This window comes from Oryzias latipes, chromosome 6, assembly GCF_053564925.1.
Source record: "Oryzias latipes strain Hd-rR chromosome 6, Olatipes_Hd-rR_3.1".
Taxonomy (NCBI): Eukaryota; Metazoa; Chordata; class Actinopteri; order Beloniformes; family Adrianichthyidae; genus Oryzias; species Oryzias latipes.
In genome coordinates, this window is record NC_136242.1 from 16,958,670 (window position 1) to 16,977,067 (window position 18,398).

The 18,398-nt window shown below is 40.5% G+C and overlaps 1 protein-coding gene across 1 annotated transcript; it reads left to right on the forward strand.

The window, feature by feature from the left end:
- Nucleotides 1–130: 130 nt before the first annotated feature.
- Nucleotides 131–18,275, forward strand: hsp90b1 (heat shock protein 90, beta (grp94), member 1). Its single transcript, XM_078948567.1, has 28 exons — nt 131–390; nt 958–1,063; nt 1,259–1,400; nt 1,504–1,620; nt 1,727–2,058; nt 2,178–2,289; nt 2,362–2,490; nt 2,724–2,840; nt 2,925–3,062; nt 3,153–3,230; nt 3,359–3,424; nt 3,580–3,849; nt 3,943–4,188; nt 4,294–4,430; nt 4,515–4,593; nt 4,667–4,822; nt 4,938–5,030; nt 6,695–7,013; nt 7,840–7,875; nt 8,591–8,643; nt 8,756–8,839; nt 9,104–9,210; nt 9,310–9,463; nt 10,553–10,654; nt 10,737–10,811; nt 10,907–10,975; nt 11,060–11,198; nt 17,015–18,275. The coding sequence occupies exons 1-28, from the start codon at nt 342–344 to the stop codon at nt 17,146–17,148; spliced, it is 3,639 nt and encodes a 1,212-aa protein (XP_078804693.1). The 5' UTR covers nt 131–341; the 3' UTR covers nt 17,149–18,275.
- Nucleotides 18,276–18,398: the final 123 nt, after the last annotated feature.

An 18,398-nucleotide genomic window follows, 5' to 3' on the forward strand; every position in this document is an offset into this window, starting at 1 on the left:
GTGTTCTATTTTATTTTTTTACAATGAAAATCTCAGTTTTAGGTATAGACGTGGTGAACGCTCATTCTTGGCCAATGGTGACGAGCCACGATTTTCGGGCATCGACTTATGTAGAAGAAGCTAATTGGACGGCGTGGCCAATGAGCTGTTCGCTGATTGGTCCGGGTTTGTGCGTGGTGCACAGCGATTGGTCGGATGTCACGGGGTATGAGTGAGTGGGCTCGTTTGGTGGAGATGTAGCTGGCCAGCCTCTTGTGGAGAGACAGTACTGCATGAGCTGCACTCACGGCTTTTGTCTCAGGCGTTGGAGACTTGCACCTTCATTCAAGCAGTAACTCAAAATGAAACGGCTGTGGGTGGTCGGGCTTCTTTGTGCACTTCTAGCATTTGGTGAGTCCTTGGACAATAGTCTCAATCGTTTTAAGCTCAAATGTAACGGTTTAGTCATTCTTGCTAGTAGTTAATGCTAACGTTAATTTCCGTTAATCTTCCAAAGTGCTCATACATTTGCAGAATTCCGCTTAATCTGCTCAATTGTGGGATGCACGATGTTTAAACTAGTTTAAAACAACGAACGTCACGACTTAACAATTGAAATTCTCACCTGAATTATTTTTATTTATTATTTATTTGGTACTACTAGCCTTTCCAGAACTTTCTTCCAGGGGGGGAAAGTGTTTGTTATGCTAACTCTTTGCGTTTTAATGTTGTTGGTGGACAACCACTAATATTTTTCGTTGTTTTTCATAGTATTTTATTTTGTTAATTTCACGTAAAGTGTTATTTTAAAAACGCACAAGATGTCTTCCAGGAGGCTTTCTGTTGCAGAAATTTTCACAATGAAATGAAGGTGGCTAACTTTTATTGTTTATTCTGAAAATAGAAACTTTTTTTTTTGTAAGAAGAAGAAATTTGTCTCAGTTTAGTTGATCTTACATGTTCTCTTTTGGTTGGTAGCTGCTGTGAGAGCTGAAGATGATGAGGTCGACGTCGACGCAACGGTGGAGGAAGAGTTGGGAAAAAGCCGGGATGGTTCCAGAACAGATGATGAGGTGGTGCAGAGGTAGGTGTTCCCAGCTACCTGGAAGCACTCTGAGGATTGTCACATGCACTGGTCATTCTAACTTTAACAATCCAAAGTCAACATGACCAGTCCACAAGGTCGTGGTAACCCTCCTAGTTGGATCAGAGCTCCAGAAGACTTTTTGGTGTAGTAATAACTGTATTGTTCTGCATCTCTCCACTTCTTTTTTTCAAGGGAGGAAGAGGCTATCCAGCTAGATGGCTTGAATGCAGCTCAAATTAAAGAATTAAGAGAGAAATCGGAAAAACACATGTTTCAAGCTGAAGTCAACCGTATGATGAAGCTCATCATCAACTCTCTCTACAAAAACAAAGAGGTGAGTTGGAAAAAACATAATTTATAAACATTTTTAGGAGTTTTAGCTGGTCTTAGACTTCCACGTTTGGCGTGGTGCTTTATCTCCTGGTCGTCTGTTTCAGATCTTCCTCAGGGAGCTGATTTCTAACGCCTCAGATGCTCTGGACAAGATCCGCTTGCTGTCTCTGACTCATGAGGATGCTTTGGCTGCCAATGAAGAACTGACCATAAAGATTAAAGTATGCACACAGCGTTTTTTTTTTTTTTTTTTTTTTTTAATACATTTTATTTAGAAATTTCAGCGACTATTTCTAAAATGCTTCCATTTATCCTGCTCCTGTCCAGTCTGATAAAGAGAAGAACATGCTCCACATCACTGACACCGGTATTGGAATGACTAAAGAGGAGCTGATTAAAAACTTGGGTACCATTGCAAAGTCCGGCACCAGCGAGTTCCTCAACAAAATGTCGGAGATGCAGTCTGAGGGCCAGTCTACCTCAGAGCTGATCGGACAGTTCGGTGTGGGATTCTACTCTGCTTTCCTCGTCGCCGACAAGGTCATCGTATCGTCCAAGCACAACAACGACACTCAGCACATCTGGGAGTCGGACTCCAATCAGTTCTCGGTGATTGAAGACCCCAGAGGGGACACACTGGGAAGAGGAACCACCATAACGTAAGTTCTTTTATTTTCAAAAACTACTTTGATTTATTTTTTGGTGACCGGTTAAGTAATATTGTGTTGCACGACTAATGTGGGTTTTTCAAACGCCCCCACCCTTTATGCAACACCAGGCTCGTTCTGAAGGAGGAAGCCTCAGACTTCTTGGAGCTGGAAACCATCAAGAACCTCGTCAGGAAATATTCTCAGTTCATCAACTTCCCCATCTACGTCTGGGCTAGCAAGGTAAGCACTTTGGATATTGTCGAAATGCACTAAAGAGGAAAAACAGTGCAGTAAACCTTTTGTTTCTGTCAGACTGAGACAGTTGAAGAGCCTATTGAGGAGGATGCTGAGACAGAAGAACCAGAGAAAGAGGCTTCTGAAGATGAGGTTGAAGTCGAGGAAGAGGAGGGAGAGGACAAAGATAAGCCAAAGACGAAGAAGGTAATTTTTTTTTCCCCCTTTCTTTTTAGGAATATACCAAAAAATTCACCTTTTCATACAATCCCCAGATCAGTTTGGTGCTATAAGTCATTCCTTTTAATAAGATTTAAACTTTAGAGAAGAACTTGGTATTGCTGGATGGACTTCTACAGAAAGTCTTGATGACAACCTTTTAGTTGCTGTTCAAGCTATGTATTTATTTTATTTTTTAACTTAAATATTTGTGGTCATAGGTTGAAAAGACCGTATGGGACTGGGAACTGATGAACGACATCAAGCCCATCTGGCAGAGACCGTCTAAGGAGGTGGAGGAAGATGAATACAAGGCTTTCTACAAAACCTTCTCTAAGGTAGGCACCTGAGCAGGAGAACCTCCCCCAATAGCAGCTTCATAGCTCTAAAGGTTTTTAGAAATCTCATTTTAACTTCAACAGGACAGTGAGGATCCTCTGACTCACATCCACTTCACGGCTGAGGGGGAGGTCACCTTCAAGTCCATCCTTTTTGTGCCCAGTGCTGCTCCTCGTGGCCTCTTTGATGAATATGGCTCCAAGAAGAACGACTTTGTCAAGGTTTGTCTTTTTGTTGATTGAAAATATTTCTTTAAAGAAAAGGCTTTCAGAAAATCGAATTTCTAAGTCTTTGCTTTTTCCTTCTCTCAGCTGTTTGTCAGGAGAGTTTTCATCACAGATGACTTCAATGATATGATGCCCAAGTACCTCAACTTTGTCAAGGGAGTGGTATGTTCCTTCTATTTCCAGTAATGTACTCCATAAAACTTCATCTGGATGTATGAAATAATTCAAATATTAAAACCCCTCATATGATTAGTGTTATTTGTACTGATATGAAAAACTTCTTCTCTCAGGTGGACTCTGATGATCTTCCTCTGAATGTGTCCAGAGAAACGCTGCAGCAGCACAAACTGCTCAAGGTGAGTTTAAGAGTCTGCAAGAACGTGAACATTTAATTAAATTTCAAGAACTGTAGTAAATGTTAAGGAAAATACTTTTTCAACAAACATTATTTTTAAATCTAGAGGTTTTTACAAAAAAAGAGAAACCCATCAAGTGGTCCTTTCTCATTTAGGTCATTCGCAAGAAGCTGGTCCGTAAGACTTTGGACATGATCAAGAAGATTGCTGAGGAGCAGTACAACGAGAAGTTCTGGAAGGAGTTTGGAACAAACATCAAGCTGGGTGTTATTGAAGATCACTCCAACAGGACCCGTCTGGCCAAGCTGCTTCGCTTCCAGACCTCCAACAGCGAAACAGGCTTGGCCAGCCTGGAGCAGTATGTGGAGCGCATGAAGGAGAAGCAGGACAAGATCTACTTCATGGCAGGAACCAGCAGGAAGGAGGTGAGATGTGATGCTCTGGGGGGATGACCTGTCGCGTTAATGAAGCTGTATGAGATGGGCTAAAAATCCCATTCGCATCACCTTCCTCTGTAGGCGGAGTCTTCTCCGTTTGTTGAAAAGCTGCTGAAGAAGGGCTACGAGGTGATCTACCTGACCGAGCCTGTGGATGAGTACTGCATCCAGGCTCTGCCCGAGTTTGACGGCAAGCGCTTCCAGAATGTGGCCAAGGAGGGCGTCAAGTTTGAAGAGAGCGAAAAGGCCAAAGAGAAGAGGGAGGCCCTGGAAAAGGAGTTTGAGCCTCTCATGACTTGGCTGAAGGACAAAGCCCTGAAGGACAAGGTTGAGGACAAATCTATATTTCATATTTATGCTCGCAGTAATGACCTACCTTTTTTTTTCTTTTCTATGTCTATCATCTTAATTTTGTTTCCCCCTTCATGACAGATTGAGAAGGCGGTCCTCTCTCAGAGGCTGACTGACTCCCCGTGCGCCCTGGTGGCCAGTCAGTATGGCTGGTCAGGAAACATGGAGAGAATCATGAAGGCTCAAGCTTACCAGACAGGAAAAGATATTTCTACAAGGTGAGAACCACATAACCCACATCTCAATTCTGATAGTCCTGTTATCGAGAAACCTTTCTCTGAAACGTCCCTCCTCTTTCTCAGTTACTACGCCAGCCAGAAGAAAACATTGGAAATCAATCCCAAACATCCTCTCATCAAACAGATGCTCGGCAGAGTAAATGTAAGTTCAATCATTAGTTTTTGACAGTCTCATATTTTGAATTTGAAGCTGAACATTGTTTATTCACCTTCAGGATGATGCAGAAGACCAGACCGCTTCAGATCTGGCCGTAGTCTTGTTTGAGACGGCCACACTGCGCTCCGGCTACCAGCTGGCCGACACAAAGGCTTACGGAGACAGGATAGAGCGCATGCTCAGACTCAGCATGAATGTACCTCTGGATGAGCAGGTGAGGCATGGAGCAAATGTTTCGTAAGGGTGGACCTGCATTCCCTGCTTCTCTCCATCAATATTTTAAACATCAAGACACAAAAAATCTAATTTATGAGGATGTTCTCTTCCAGGTGGAAGAAGAACCAGAGGAGGAACCAGAGGAACAAGCAGAAGACGACTCTGAAGCCAAAGAGGAAGTTGTAGATGATGATGATGAAGATGAAACGGTAAGACCCTTTTCTCAATAGGAAGATGACTTGATGCAGTTTCCATCTTAATAGCTCATGCTTTTACTTTTGTCCTAGCAGACAGAGAAGGATGAACTGTGAAGCACTGCATGGGAGAACGTGGAACAGTGAAGCTGAGAACTGAAAACCAGTGGTTCTAGTTCTGCTGTGGTTAACGTTACCCTGGGTGGGTGGGGTTTCTGGGTTGGGGTTTTTTAAGGCAAGCATTTGTTCATTTTCATTCTTTTTTTTTACATTCCCTGTGACTGTAAATTTTGTTAATATTTAACTGAATTCTTTATGGAAAAATACGATCCCGTATTGATCAAATAAATGTTTCCTTGAAAAAATAAACCCTGGATTGTCCTTTGTCTAAAGATGGATTTTTGTTTGAAATGCTTCAGATGATTTATTTAAAAACAATCTATTCTATCTGCATATAACATATTTAAACAATTTTATAGCTTCATTTCCTGGACACAAACCCTGGAGGTAAATGACTTTTTAAAATACTTAATTCTTTGTGGGTCAACCAGTATTTAAACTGTTATTTGCAGCTCTAACCAGTGATTTTAGTTACTTGAAATGGAAAGTCATTCTTTTCATATTTCCAATTGAAACAAGCTGTTTTAAATAGAAATAAAATGGGAGGGGGGGGGGGGGTCATTGGGTTCCAATTATGTGGACAGCAGGGGGCGCTAATGGCAAATATATGAATGAGAGGATGTAGTTTCAGTAGCGGATTGAAGTATTACCCAATGCATAATCAGTTGAAGATGATAAATCAAGAATGGGTTATTGAAATGTAACTTCAATGTTTCGTTATTTGGAGGGCTTTTAATTTGAAAGGAAAATTGGCAAAGTTGGGAAATGCTCTATTTGGTGACACCATGCAGGAGCTTTACCAGAAGCACGTGCCTCATTAATAAAAGGGGATGAATGTGGATCAGAGGTGGAAGGTGTCAGGAGAATGAGACATCTGGGGTGATGGGAGAATGTGGTTAGTTTGTTTTGCAGTTTGTCTCCCAATCAGCATCAAGGGAGTTTCCTTTCTACAGCCCCTGGCTTCCTTTCTGTGCTAAAGTGCAACCAAAATGCAAACGAATTTCCTCATGCAAGCAAAGATCAGACTATTTCTGTTCCAATAAATCTCAAACATAAAAAACCAACATAAATATGACCCTTTTTTGAACTTCAGGATTTTTTGTATACAGTTTTATGTTGCAAAAATTAACTTGAGGTGACCACGTTTCTGACATTTTAACTGAAACGTATTGATCATGTCGTAGAAGCTGATTATGTAACAGAAATGGTTGTATTTTCTGGATCCTCCTCCGTTTTGGGTCCAAACATTGATCTGAGGGAGCTCTCTCGTTTCTTCCCCTTTATTTGTATTTTTTGCGACTGACTGCAGCTTCTGCGCCGCTGCCGCTCATACGCAATCCCCGGATAGGTGGTTGCCATGGATTCCTGGGTCACATGCGTGGGTTTCCTATAGCCAGAAGCAGCAGAAGATGCTTGGACCAAAAATCCAGAGCCATTTTCATTAAAGAAAAAAAAAAGAGAGCGAATTCGCCGCGGACGCCTTCCTGCCTGGATGACCCGACGACATCCGATTATTCTCAATCTCGACTGCTTGCTTTGATAATCCTTCATTTACCGCTTCAACCGGTTTTGTCCACATTTATAGACTGATAACAGGAATGAGTATAGAAATTCCTGAAGGACTGACGGAGCTGTTACAGAGCTTTACCGTGGAAGTGTTAAGGAATCAGCCAAGGGATTTACTCGAGTTTGCATTGCAGTACTTCACCCAGCTGAAGGACAACGAGACGAAAGAGGCCGCTTTTGGCAATGACCAAAATTCGGCCCCGAGATCTGGAAAAGCGGTCAATTTCATTGACGAAGCCATGCAGATCGATTCCGAGAACGGGGAGGAGGAGGAGGACGACGACGACGACGACGACGAGGAGTTTATAGGTAGGGGGAGTGAAGTATTTACGATGCTAACGCCTTTACCTGCGTGTGGGGAAAAACACGTATTTTAGTAGCACGAGCGCTTATCGCCGCGTGCACGACCATGCTCGGTGGCACTTAAAAGGAATAGCGCGCGGTGATGCTCCGCCGCACGCTACCTTGCATCCATTTTCCATATATGGTCATGCTCTTCATCTCCACAAAAAACACCCCCCCCCCAAAAAAAACACACGTTTCTAATGAATTTAAATGACAGGTTCGGAACCAAGACCCGATGTTTTGTTATTTGTTGTACAAAAGCCGCCGCCTCATTTGAATATTTCCTGCCTCAGGCGCGGGCCCGAGGGCCCTATTTACCCTGTTAGGCTAATAGCAAAAATGGAAGACAGCTTACAAAGGTAAAAGGCGGAAGGTCAGCTGTCACGCGCCTCCCCTACACACACACTTGGACCAAATGGGGTTTATTGAAGTGATATCATTTATTATAACCACAATGCCGGACTGCCAGCAGCTGTGGGAGATTTGTGACAGTGGAGAGTGTGGGGTCTGCCAGGCAGGCTGCAATGGTTACATAAAAGCCACATTCACTTGTTAAATCACATCTGTTGGTCTCACTCCCACTGTCCCAGGGATGAACCGCCCACCTGATGTTTCTTTCATACTGATTTATGATTACACTTGGCTCTATTTCACATTTGACTTCTTATTTGTTTCTTATATAAATTGGGATTCAGAAGCCCGATCAAAGTCCAGCTGAAGGTTGACTATAAAAGCACACATTTCCCTGTTAAGGATCTGATCAAATGTAATGTTTCTTTGTGCTTTGCAGCCCCGGTGATAAACAGATTCATCAGGAGAGCATCAGGTGAGTTCATGTTTTGCAGTTTAATGATGCTTTTTGTGTCATTAAGGAAAGCCCTGCGCAGTGTCAGTGCAGGAAACATAAACAGGTTTGCTGATACTTAAACATCCACACCACATCTGCCGTAGTTTGATGATTTTTTTTTTCCCATCTGTCTTTTGTAAATGTCTTCCTGTTAGAGAAGAGCTGATTTATAGAGGCCCCTGGGGCCAATTCGGCTTGACTCTGATGCATAATGTCATTGATTGAACATCCAAACGTATGTGACGTTTACTTACTAAAAAATGTTTCTAATTTTGATTTTTAGAAGGCATATTCACATAAAATCTTTTTAATATTAGCAAATCTTGCCTATAAAGAAGTAGGAAGTAAATGGGTCTTGCATGCATTATTATCTATTCCTTTACAATTTGAAGAACCCATATGGGGTCAATTTATAGGGTAGTAGTTTTTTACTAGGTTATACAGGATCTGCTGCTCCTCCTTTTACAAAAATGGTTCATTTTAGGCATGATTCCTTTAACAGTTGATTTGTCCAAAAATGCTAAACATGGATGTTAGTCTTTGGCAAAGTAGCAACCAGACAGGAAGTGGTTGTTTTTTAAGAGAAGAAGAGAATTCATGGTTCAGGAAAATATTCACTTTTGGGAGAAAGTAAAACATGCAAATACTCTAAAAGGTTCACATTTCTTTGGTTTGTTTATCTTTTGCCATGCAGTGTGTGCTGAGGCATTCAATCCTGATGAGGATGAAGAAGACAAAGAGCCCAGAGTAAGTTGAAGACCAAGCCAAAGAGTAAAACTCCAAAACAATGTGAAATCTTTGCTGTGTTCTCCTTCACCTTCTTGAGAACAACGACAAGAATTTGATTTCTTTGCTGAAGGTCACCTACCCCAAAACTGACGAACAGAGACAGAGACTACAGGAGGCATGCAGGGACATTCTTTTGTTCAAGAATTTGGATCCTGTGAGTAGATTATTCCATGAGCACAGATATAGGAGTTTCTGTCCTATAAAAAAAAACACTAAAAAAGTGTATTTTTAGTGTTATTTATTATCTGTTTGCTGTTTTAAATAGAGCTATGGTAACAAGGTAAATTCCCCTTTGTGGAATGAATAGAAATGTATTCTATTCTATTCTATTCTATTCTGCATGCCAAAACAACAGCGTGGATTCAAATTTGTTTCATCACCACAACCTAAAATGTTTGATATTTTATTCATCTTTCAGGAAGAAATATCTCAAGTGCTGGATGCCATGTTTGAGAAGTTCTGCACAGAAGGAGAGCACATCATTGATCAGGATGATGATGGGGACAACTTCTACGTTATTGAAAGGTGCCTTCAGAGCTTTTTTCTTTTCTCCTCACTGCATGTTGTAAATGACTTCTCTTCCTCTTCATGCTGGTTGTTTATCTTCTGCTTGTGTTTGTCCAGTGGGACATTTAACATTTTCGTGAAGGTGGATGGCATTGAGAAGTTGGTGGGCTGCTATGACAACAGAGGCAGTTTTGGAGAACTAGCGCTGATGTACAACACCCCCAGAGCAGCCACAATCATTGCCACCTCGCCTGGAGCCCTTTGGTGCCTGGTGAGTAAACCATCACTTCCTCTTGCAAGAGCACAGCTGGCTCCTTACTTAGTTTTTCTAGCACGCTGTGCAGTCAGTTGGTACAATTTAAATAGCTTGTTTGTAGCAGCGTGACTCCCTGGTAACCCTGAGAAAAGATCTTGTTTTACCGCTTAAACACACAGGATACGGGATAGGCAGAAATAACAGCATTTACATGCACTCCAGATATGATTTTAGGAACGCTTGCAATCATGAAAAAGTAGCAAATGTAACAAAGGTTTTATTTCTGTTATAACTGAGAATGTTTGAGCAAATTTCAAGCATGTTGTGTTTGATTTTAGGATCTTTTTAGCATCAAAGTGTCATTTCTTTAACCAGCATTGAATTGCTTTGGATGCCACCACAATTGTGTGAGGATGCAGTTGCAACTTGACCCCTTAAAGCGACGTGACTTGTTCGTTTCTGACTCAGTCCCTGAAATGAGTCATGATTGAGGGTCGTTCCCTTAAATAAGGGAACTCTGATCTACCTGCATGGAGCAGGTGGTGTGCCGCTGTGTCCCCCGCTGACCTGAGCTCTTGAAGAATGCCGCTGAGTGTGCGGTCAGCGGTCAGTTTTGGACGGAGGCTTTTCTGCCACACAACATCTGAGCAAGCAGTAATTTGTAGTGGTTAATCAGAGCCACTTAGGCCCAAGTGACTCAGTCAGGTATGGAGATTTTAGCAGCTTGATGCTCCCTGCAGCAGCTACAAATCCTCCAGAGGGGCGTCACCCACTCTGTTACATGGAAGTTGCTGAAGTGACATGCAACAGCGAGGGTCTTGCATTATTTAAAGCAACACAAAAAGTGCATTTTTTCTATATCTGGAGCTGCTTTACATTCCATGAGTTTATATGAATTATTGTTTGTTACAAAGAGCTGGAGCATACATACAAAAAAAGTCACACAGTGATGTCTGTCTCTGTGGATTCTGGGTTTTTACCTTTGATATTTTTATTTATAGATAGTTACAAAGAACAAAAGACATAGATTTAAATAGTTATGGTTAAAAGATATATTAAAATGTGAGTGTTTTTCATGACTTACACTGTTTTTTATTCATTCAGGATCGTCTGACATTCAGGAGAATCATAGTGAAGAACAACGCCAAGAAGAGGAGGCTTTATGAGGCATTCATCGAAACACTACCACTTCTGACATCTTTAGAGGTCAAGACAGTCCTTGATCTAGAGTTACCAAAGCCCACTATGCATTTAGACTGAACGCAGTGTAATGTTCTTCTGCCCGCAGACATCAGAGAGAATGAAGGTGGTAGATGTCCTCTCCACCAGGGTGTACAACGATTCACAGCAAATTATTGCTCAGGTGAGGCATATTTCCCTTATTTACTAATATTTTGTTTTCTTTTGTGTCTTGATACTGGGTTTGGTTCTCTTCACAAGAATTTGCCTTCCTTCCAGGGTGACTTGGCAGACTGCTTCTACATAGTTGAGAGTGGCCAAGTTAGAATCACAATGAAGAGAAGCCGGGTATGCAGTTGTTCCTGTAATACAGTATATAGATCTATGATGGTGTAGGATTTCCTTATTGTCTTTATTTTTCTTTCCCATCAGATGACAAAAAAGGATCAGGAGGAGGAAGAGGTGGAAATTGCGACCTGCACGAGGGGCCAGTATTTTGGGGAGCTGGCTCTGGTCACAAACAAGCCAAGAGCCGCATCTGCCTATGCTGTGGGGAGTGTCAAATGCCTGGGTACATTTGTGCAGTTGCCTTATTTATGTTGTTGGTGTCCGCCAAGCGAAAATGCTGTGTCTAGTCATTCTTCAGTCAGCTTCTTTTGATTTAGGTTGAACTCGCAAAGGGAGTTGTGTTATGAGAAAACCTCAGCGATGCCCATAGCTAAAGTAGTCTATTTATGCAAGTATACTTAGTCTATACTATATATAAATGAGGCATAATATATTAAGTTTACTTTTTATATACTATCTATTTATTGTAAACTTAGAATGTTCCAATTTAGTCTGAAGAAGTATTCAGTAAGTATACTTCCTACACTACACAAACATCATGTATAGTAGACTTCCTATAGTAATACTTGTACTCAAGTTTACTTATTAAAATAAAACTCAAGCGTACTACTTTTTGCTAAGGGTAAGTTTTAGCTCCAGGATTGTTTTTTTTTTGTGTAAGGACATAGTTCTGTTTCTTTGACAAACACATCTGAGTGAATGACAGCTTCACTTCTGTCATTCGTTGTTCAAAACAGATAAGGACAAGAAAATAATGCATAAAAAAAGCAAAAATGTACATATAGGGGTTTCACTTCCCCATGACTAACTAATAAAGAACTGCAGTTCTTTATTAATTCAATTCAATTCAATTCAATTTTATTTGTATAGCCCAAAATCACAACAACAGTCGTCTCGATGGGCTTCGAAGTAAAACATGAAATCAAAAGGATCACGAATACAAAGAGTTCAATAGAAAAATACTAAAATGAACTAACAAACTGACTAAGCTATACTGGCATCCCTGCCCTTAGACCCCCCTTCGCGGTAAGGAAAAACTCCCAAAAAAACCGGATTCCGGAAAAAACGAAGAAACCTCAGGGGTGCCCACATGAAGGAGGGATCCTCCCCCAGGACGGACAGGCGATTTACCAGAAATCTTAGAGAAGAATTAACTTATCTAAATCTACAACTACATATATAAAAGTCCAGCAGACGAGCTTCATCCAGCCGTGGTTATCGGGACAGTCAAAGGCGCGAGTCGAGCCGGAGACAGGAACCACAGCCAGGTGTAGGAGCAGGAGCAGAGACGAGGTACTCGGTCAGGTACAGAGCAGAGACGAGCCAGAGATGAGCCAGAGGCAGGATCCACAGCCAGGTGTAGGAGCAGGAGCAGAGACGAGGTACTCGGTCAGGTACAGAGCAGAGACGAGCCAGAGATGAGCCAGAGGCAGGATCCACAGCCAGGTGTAGGAGCAGGAGCAAAGGCGAGGTAAACGGTCAGGAACTGGAGCACGGATGAGCCAACTGGAGTCTGGAAGCACTCCCACTCCCCAGGAGGGGAGAGGAAAAGAGGGACAATACATGAATCGCACTGTACCAAACAGAGGCATGGAGAACTAAATGATGAATAATGATCAAGAATAGAGGAGAGGAAGGGTAGAAGTAAAAAAAGGAAAGAGGACAGAACCCCAGTGCACCATAGTTACCCCAGCTTCAACTTCTAGCAGCCTTTTAAAAGAAATAGTTATTATTAAGTTTAATTTAAACAAACTAACATTAAGTTAAATAATCTCTGAATACTAACTAGTCTGACAATAAGCCTGTCCAAAGAGGAATGTTTTCAGTCTAGCTTTGAATGTAGAAACTGAGTCGGCCTCTCTTATATGAGCTGGGAGTTTATTCCATAAGACAGGGGCTTGGTGGCTAAACGCTCTACCTCCAACCGTACTTTTACCAATTCTAGGAACCACAAGCAGTCCTGCATTTTGCGAGCGAAGTGTTCTGATTGGTTGGTAAGGGACTATGAGGTCCTTAATATAGGACGGGGCCATTCCATGTAAGGCCTTATAGGTTAACAGGAGGATCTTGAACTTAATTCTAGAATCAACTGGGAGCCAATGGAGCGAAACTAACACAGGAGTGATGTGATCTCTTCTGCTGGTTCCAGCTAACAATCTAGCAGCTGCGTTCTGAACAAGCTGGAGACTTCTTAAGGAACTCTTAGGACACGCTGCTAACAAGGAGTTACAGTAATCCAGCCTCGACGTAACAAATGCATGGATGAGTTTTTCAGCATCACTCTTAGAAAGTATATTTCTGATCTTAGCAATATTCCGCAGGTGAAAAAAGGCAGTTCTACATGCCTGAGATATGTGAGCCTTAAATGATAAATCCTGGTCAAGTAAAACCCCAAGGTTTCTAACTGTGGAATTGGGGGCTATACTTATACCATCCAGGGAGACTATCTGAGCAGACAGAGCATCTCTGAGGTTTTTAGGACCAAGTATAATGACCTCAGTTTTTTCTGGGTTCAAGAGGAGGTAATTAATTGTCATCCAGGTCTTGATGTCACTGATGCAGGCGTTCAGTTTCTCTATCTGGTCATTCTGGTCAGGCTTCATGGATAAATACAACTGCGTATCGTCGGCATAACAATGAAAATTAATGCTGTGTTTCCTGATTATGTTTCCTAGGGGTAACATATAAAGCGTAAACAGGATCGGTCCCAAGACTGAGCCCTGTGGGACTCCATAGTTGACTCGAGTGCACTGAGAGGAATGGCCATTTACATTAACGAACTGATACCTAGCAGACAGATAGGATTTAAACCACTGGAGAGCAGATCCTCTGATCCCTATGTCCTGCTCTAATCTATGGAGTAAAATACCGTGGTCGATAGTGTCAAAGGCAGCACTGAGGTCCAACAGGACCAGAATAGAAAGTAGTCCCTTTTCTGAGGCCAATAACAAGTCATTAGAGACTCTAACTAGTGCAGTTTCCGTACTGTGGTGAGGTCTAAACCCCGACTGAAAGTCTTCAAAGTGGCTGTTGTCCTGTAGGTGGCAGTAAAGCTGCTTAACTACAACTCTTTCTAGGATTTTAGAAATAAAGGGCAGGTTTGATATCGGTCTATAGTTGGCCAAGATGCTAGGATCCAAACTGGGCTTTTTCAGAAGAGGTTTAACAACTGCATATTTAAAAGACTGTGGCACGTAACCCGTTTCCAGAGAGGCATTTATCATTGTTAATATGGGATCATTAATTAGGGGAAAAGTTTCTTTAAAAAGTCTAGTGGGAATTGGGTCTAACAGACACGTTGAGGATTTGGAGGACGTAATAATTGATGTTATTTCCGCTTGATCCACAGCAGTGAAGCAGTCTAATGTTACAGAGGTTTCTATGGATGCCTCCATTTCTACCGCTTCAGCCTGTTCTGGGCTGATAGTAGGAATAACTTGATTTAACTTATGTCTAATATTTGAGATTTTACTATCGAAAAATGTAAGAAAATCATCAGAGCTGAGAGAAACAGGAACATGTGGTTCTACTGAGCTCTGACTGCGAGTTAATTTAGCTATAGTGCTAAAAAGAAATCTTGGATTGTTTCCATTCTCTGATATTAAGGTTGAATAGTACTGGCTTCTAGCTCTACGCAGAGCTTTTTTATAATTTAATAGGCTATGTTTCCAGATATCCAGAGACTGCTCTGAACCGGAGCGGCGCCATTCTCTTTCCAACTTACGGGTTTCTCGTTTAAGAGAACGAGTTTCAGCGTTAAACCACGGTGCTACTCGGTTTTGTCTGACGAACTTAGGTTTCAAGGGGGCAACAACATCGAGTGTACTCCTGAGGGCTTGTAAGGCATCATTAACAAAGTGGTCATTTATACTAGGACTGATACTATGGGAGCTGGTCTCAGAGTATTTTCTCAGAATATCACTAAGTACTGGCTGAACTGTGTGTTTAAACTCAGACACAGAACGGTCAGTTAAGGTTCTTCTAAGCTGTTTCTTATTCACTGGGGCAGAAGGATGTTCCAGTGTAAGCTGGAAGGTAATCAGAAAGTGATCAGAAATGATGGGGTTAAGAGGAAGGACACTCAGCTGGCTGATCTCTATCCCATGGGTTAGAACAAGGTCCAGGGTGTGCTTATGACAGTGAATGGGTTCATTCACACTTTGGGTGAAACCAACATCATCTAATAAAGCTGCAAAATCGTGCCTCTTTAAGAGCATGTATTCTGTTACAATGCTAGGAGGGAAAGACCGAACTAACCCTGCAGCAAAAACATTTACTCTCCCAAATAAGGAAGATAGTGTTAAAATACCAATGTTCATTGATATAACAAGATTAGGGAATTAGGATAAAGTTAGAGCATTATCTAGGGCGTTTGGCATTTTGTTGAGGGTGTCCGAATCTACATTTCTATAATCCAGTCCCCTGGAGAGTTTTCAGATGCCTCTGCGAAAAACTAGGGTACAGTGATGCTAACTAAATTGGTGAATGTTGTTGTTCAGATACAATAGGATTTTACTTTGGCCAACGGGGTGACATCATCTTAGTAGTTTAGAAAAAAAGAAAAACTACTGAGCATCTGTCCGTATTATGTTAAAATCCAGGACACTTGATAGTCCGACGCGATATGTTTTTTTTTTTTTTTAAGTTAGGCAGTAGTGAAAGAATTCGGAGATTCAATGAGAGTGTGAGATTCAGGTGATTACATAATAATAGTAGTAAACGAGGGGCAGCTGTGATCAACTAATAAGAGGCACACGTTGGTGAAAACCTATGTGCAGTGACTACATGTAGAAATCATTTTCAAAAAATTGAATGCGCAAGGAAAACTTTAAAGCATTAAATAAGTTTTAGAAAAACAACAACAAACATTTTTGAACAACAAATCATTAGAGAAAAACTATAGCATCAGCAACATCTTAAAATGTATATGATTGTTCGAATAAAGTCGATTTAATATTGCCCAAACAAAAGCGGCGTCTTTCCTTCAGTAAAAAATGCTGCGATCAAAATGAAATCAGAACAAACCAAAACCCTTCTAAAAAAGGAATTGGAGGACCAAAGTTTCTCTGAAGAAGCTCATGTTTGGTTAAATCCTAGGGATATAACAATCCATTTGAACAACAATTTGATTAATTTCTTAGTTTGTGGTTGCTGATACAATTCTTAATCCATATTGGTTCACTTAGAAACGATCCCATTCACTGACCTAACATGGATCCAGGACATCTTTAGCTAAAACTTCAACCACTGCGCAGCTAAAGTTTTCCAAATTCCTAGTATTTCTTGCAAGATAATCAAGTATAATATAAATATGTGTACAAACAAACAAGTAAACAAGAATTAATAATACATTTATTCCAAATGGTATTTTCCAACAAAGATATGATCGATTTATTTCATTTTGAAATGATTTTATAATGATATAGGGCAATTTGATTAACAACTTGCCTCAGACAGATCAACCCAGTTGGATTGTAAGACTATAAATAAATTCATCGATTAAGTTGATTAATTGTTATACCCCTATTAACCCTTGTGCTATCTTAGATGACCCCACCCTTGCATTGACGTGTTCTCCCTACCATGACAAAGGTGGATAAAGGTGGAAAGATTTCATGTAATCCATGGACACCAGTGAAGATAACAAATCATTGAAGAAAAAAGGTTCAGAGCACTGTCTAGTGGGTCTAGATGACCCAACTCCCAATGTCAAAGTGCCTAGGATAGCACAAGGGTTACATCCATTTACACAGAAAAAACTCTACTTGTATTATTGTTGTTTTTTAAATGTTCTTAAATAAACTACACCGATTTTTCACAAGGTTATTCAATTTCTAAACAGTGTTATGTTTTTTAAAATATTTTGAAACCAAATTGTTTTTTTTATATCCCTTTGAAGGTTTTGTCATTAAAGTGTAAAATATCAGCTTTAGACATAAGATACCCATCAAAGTGTATTTTTTTCTTCATTAAAAATCCACAGTTATGATGTAAGTTCCAGTATGTCTTTAACAACCTTTGCTTTTCTTGCCTCACCAGTCATGGACGTCCAAGCGTTTGAAAGGTTGCTTGGCCCGTGCATGGACATCATGAAAAGAAACATCGCAAACTATGAGGAGCAGCTGCAGAGCCTTTTTGGAAGTAGCCCGGAAATTGAGCAGCCAAGTGCATGAGGTGACTCCAATGGACCATGAGGGGATAGATGGGTGGTGGGATGGGGGTGGGGATACTTGTGTGGATGTTTTTCTTCATAGCCCTTCTAAAAGCCTTTTTTTGTTACAAGAAATGTGAATAAATACTACACAATCGCATTTGTGTGTCAAATAAGTAAACCATACTTAATAGTCACATTTAAGTAGAATTTGTCACAGATGTCATGACGTCGATTAGCCAAAGCAGAGTTGCTTTAAGCTCGTTTTGTTACGTTTTCAGAGACTTTCACCTTTAAAAATGTACACATTCTTCTTGTAAGTGCCAGGTATGTTAGTTGTTAATTTAAATGTTTCCCCGGTGTTATAGCTACGCTTAAAGCATTGCTTTGTTTGTAACATCTACACTGTATTAAAAACCTGAAGCCAAAGCAATTTCTTACTGGATCATTGTTAATAACTATGTCCTGTTGTCCTATCACAGCTGGAACATACGACAGACGAGAAAATCGAAAGTATATACATTCGGATTTTGTTTTTTTGCATTTTGACTGCATCAGATTGAAGTTTATGAAAAAGAAAAAAAAACATTTATTATTGGTTTCACCTGCATTTCATAAACTGTACTTCTTAAATGTGTGTGGCTGTTTGCCTAATGTTCTGCTTCTACAAAATAGAAAAAGAATGAACATTTTTAAGAAAACAAATGATTTTTTTAAACCATACAACAAATTATACTTTTAAAATTGAGTATTACCTGTTATTATATAAGCCCCCTTTGACTTGAAAGGTTGCCACTCTAGATAAGTTAGCATAGGCAATGTTGTGAGATCATTTAATTCACTTGTTTAATTGTAAAATGTTTACTCATGCTGCTTTTGTGTTGGTGTACTATACATTGTTGAGACAGCTTTTATCGCTGCCTACCTCTGCCAAAAAATTCCCCTTTCAGTGGGAATTCAATGTGTGTCCTCTTCCTTTAGCAAAATCGAGATATGGAGTCATCTGTATTTCTGCAGCAGAAATGTTTTAAACAGGGTTTACATTTAAACATGCTGACTTTATCCCCTCTGGTGGCACAAGCCATTTTGAAGGCAAACAGAGATGACATGTACGTTTCACTTTTCATGTCAATAAAGAAAGTTTTGTACTAGTGTGTGACGTTATCAAACTTATTTTTTTCATAATACAGTGGTAAAACAAACGTTGGGTAGTGACTACTTCATTAAAATGAAAATCAAATCCTAAAAGATCACAAAGTACGAAAAATCTTT

Coding starts and splice junctions, on each gene's coding strand:
- hsp90b1 (XM_078948567.1), top strand. CDS start 342: ATGAAACGGCTGTGGGTGGTCGGGCTTCTTTGTGCACTTCTAGCATTT. Junction 4,594..4,666: donor AGATGCTCGGCAGAGTAAAT/GTAAGTTCAATC, acceptor ATTCACCTTCAG/GATGATGCAGAAGACCAGAC. Junction 11,199..17,014: donor GGGGAGTGTCAAATGCCTGG/GTACATTTGTGC, acceptor TTGCCTCACCAG/TCATGGACGTCCAAGCGTTT.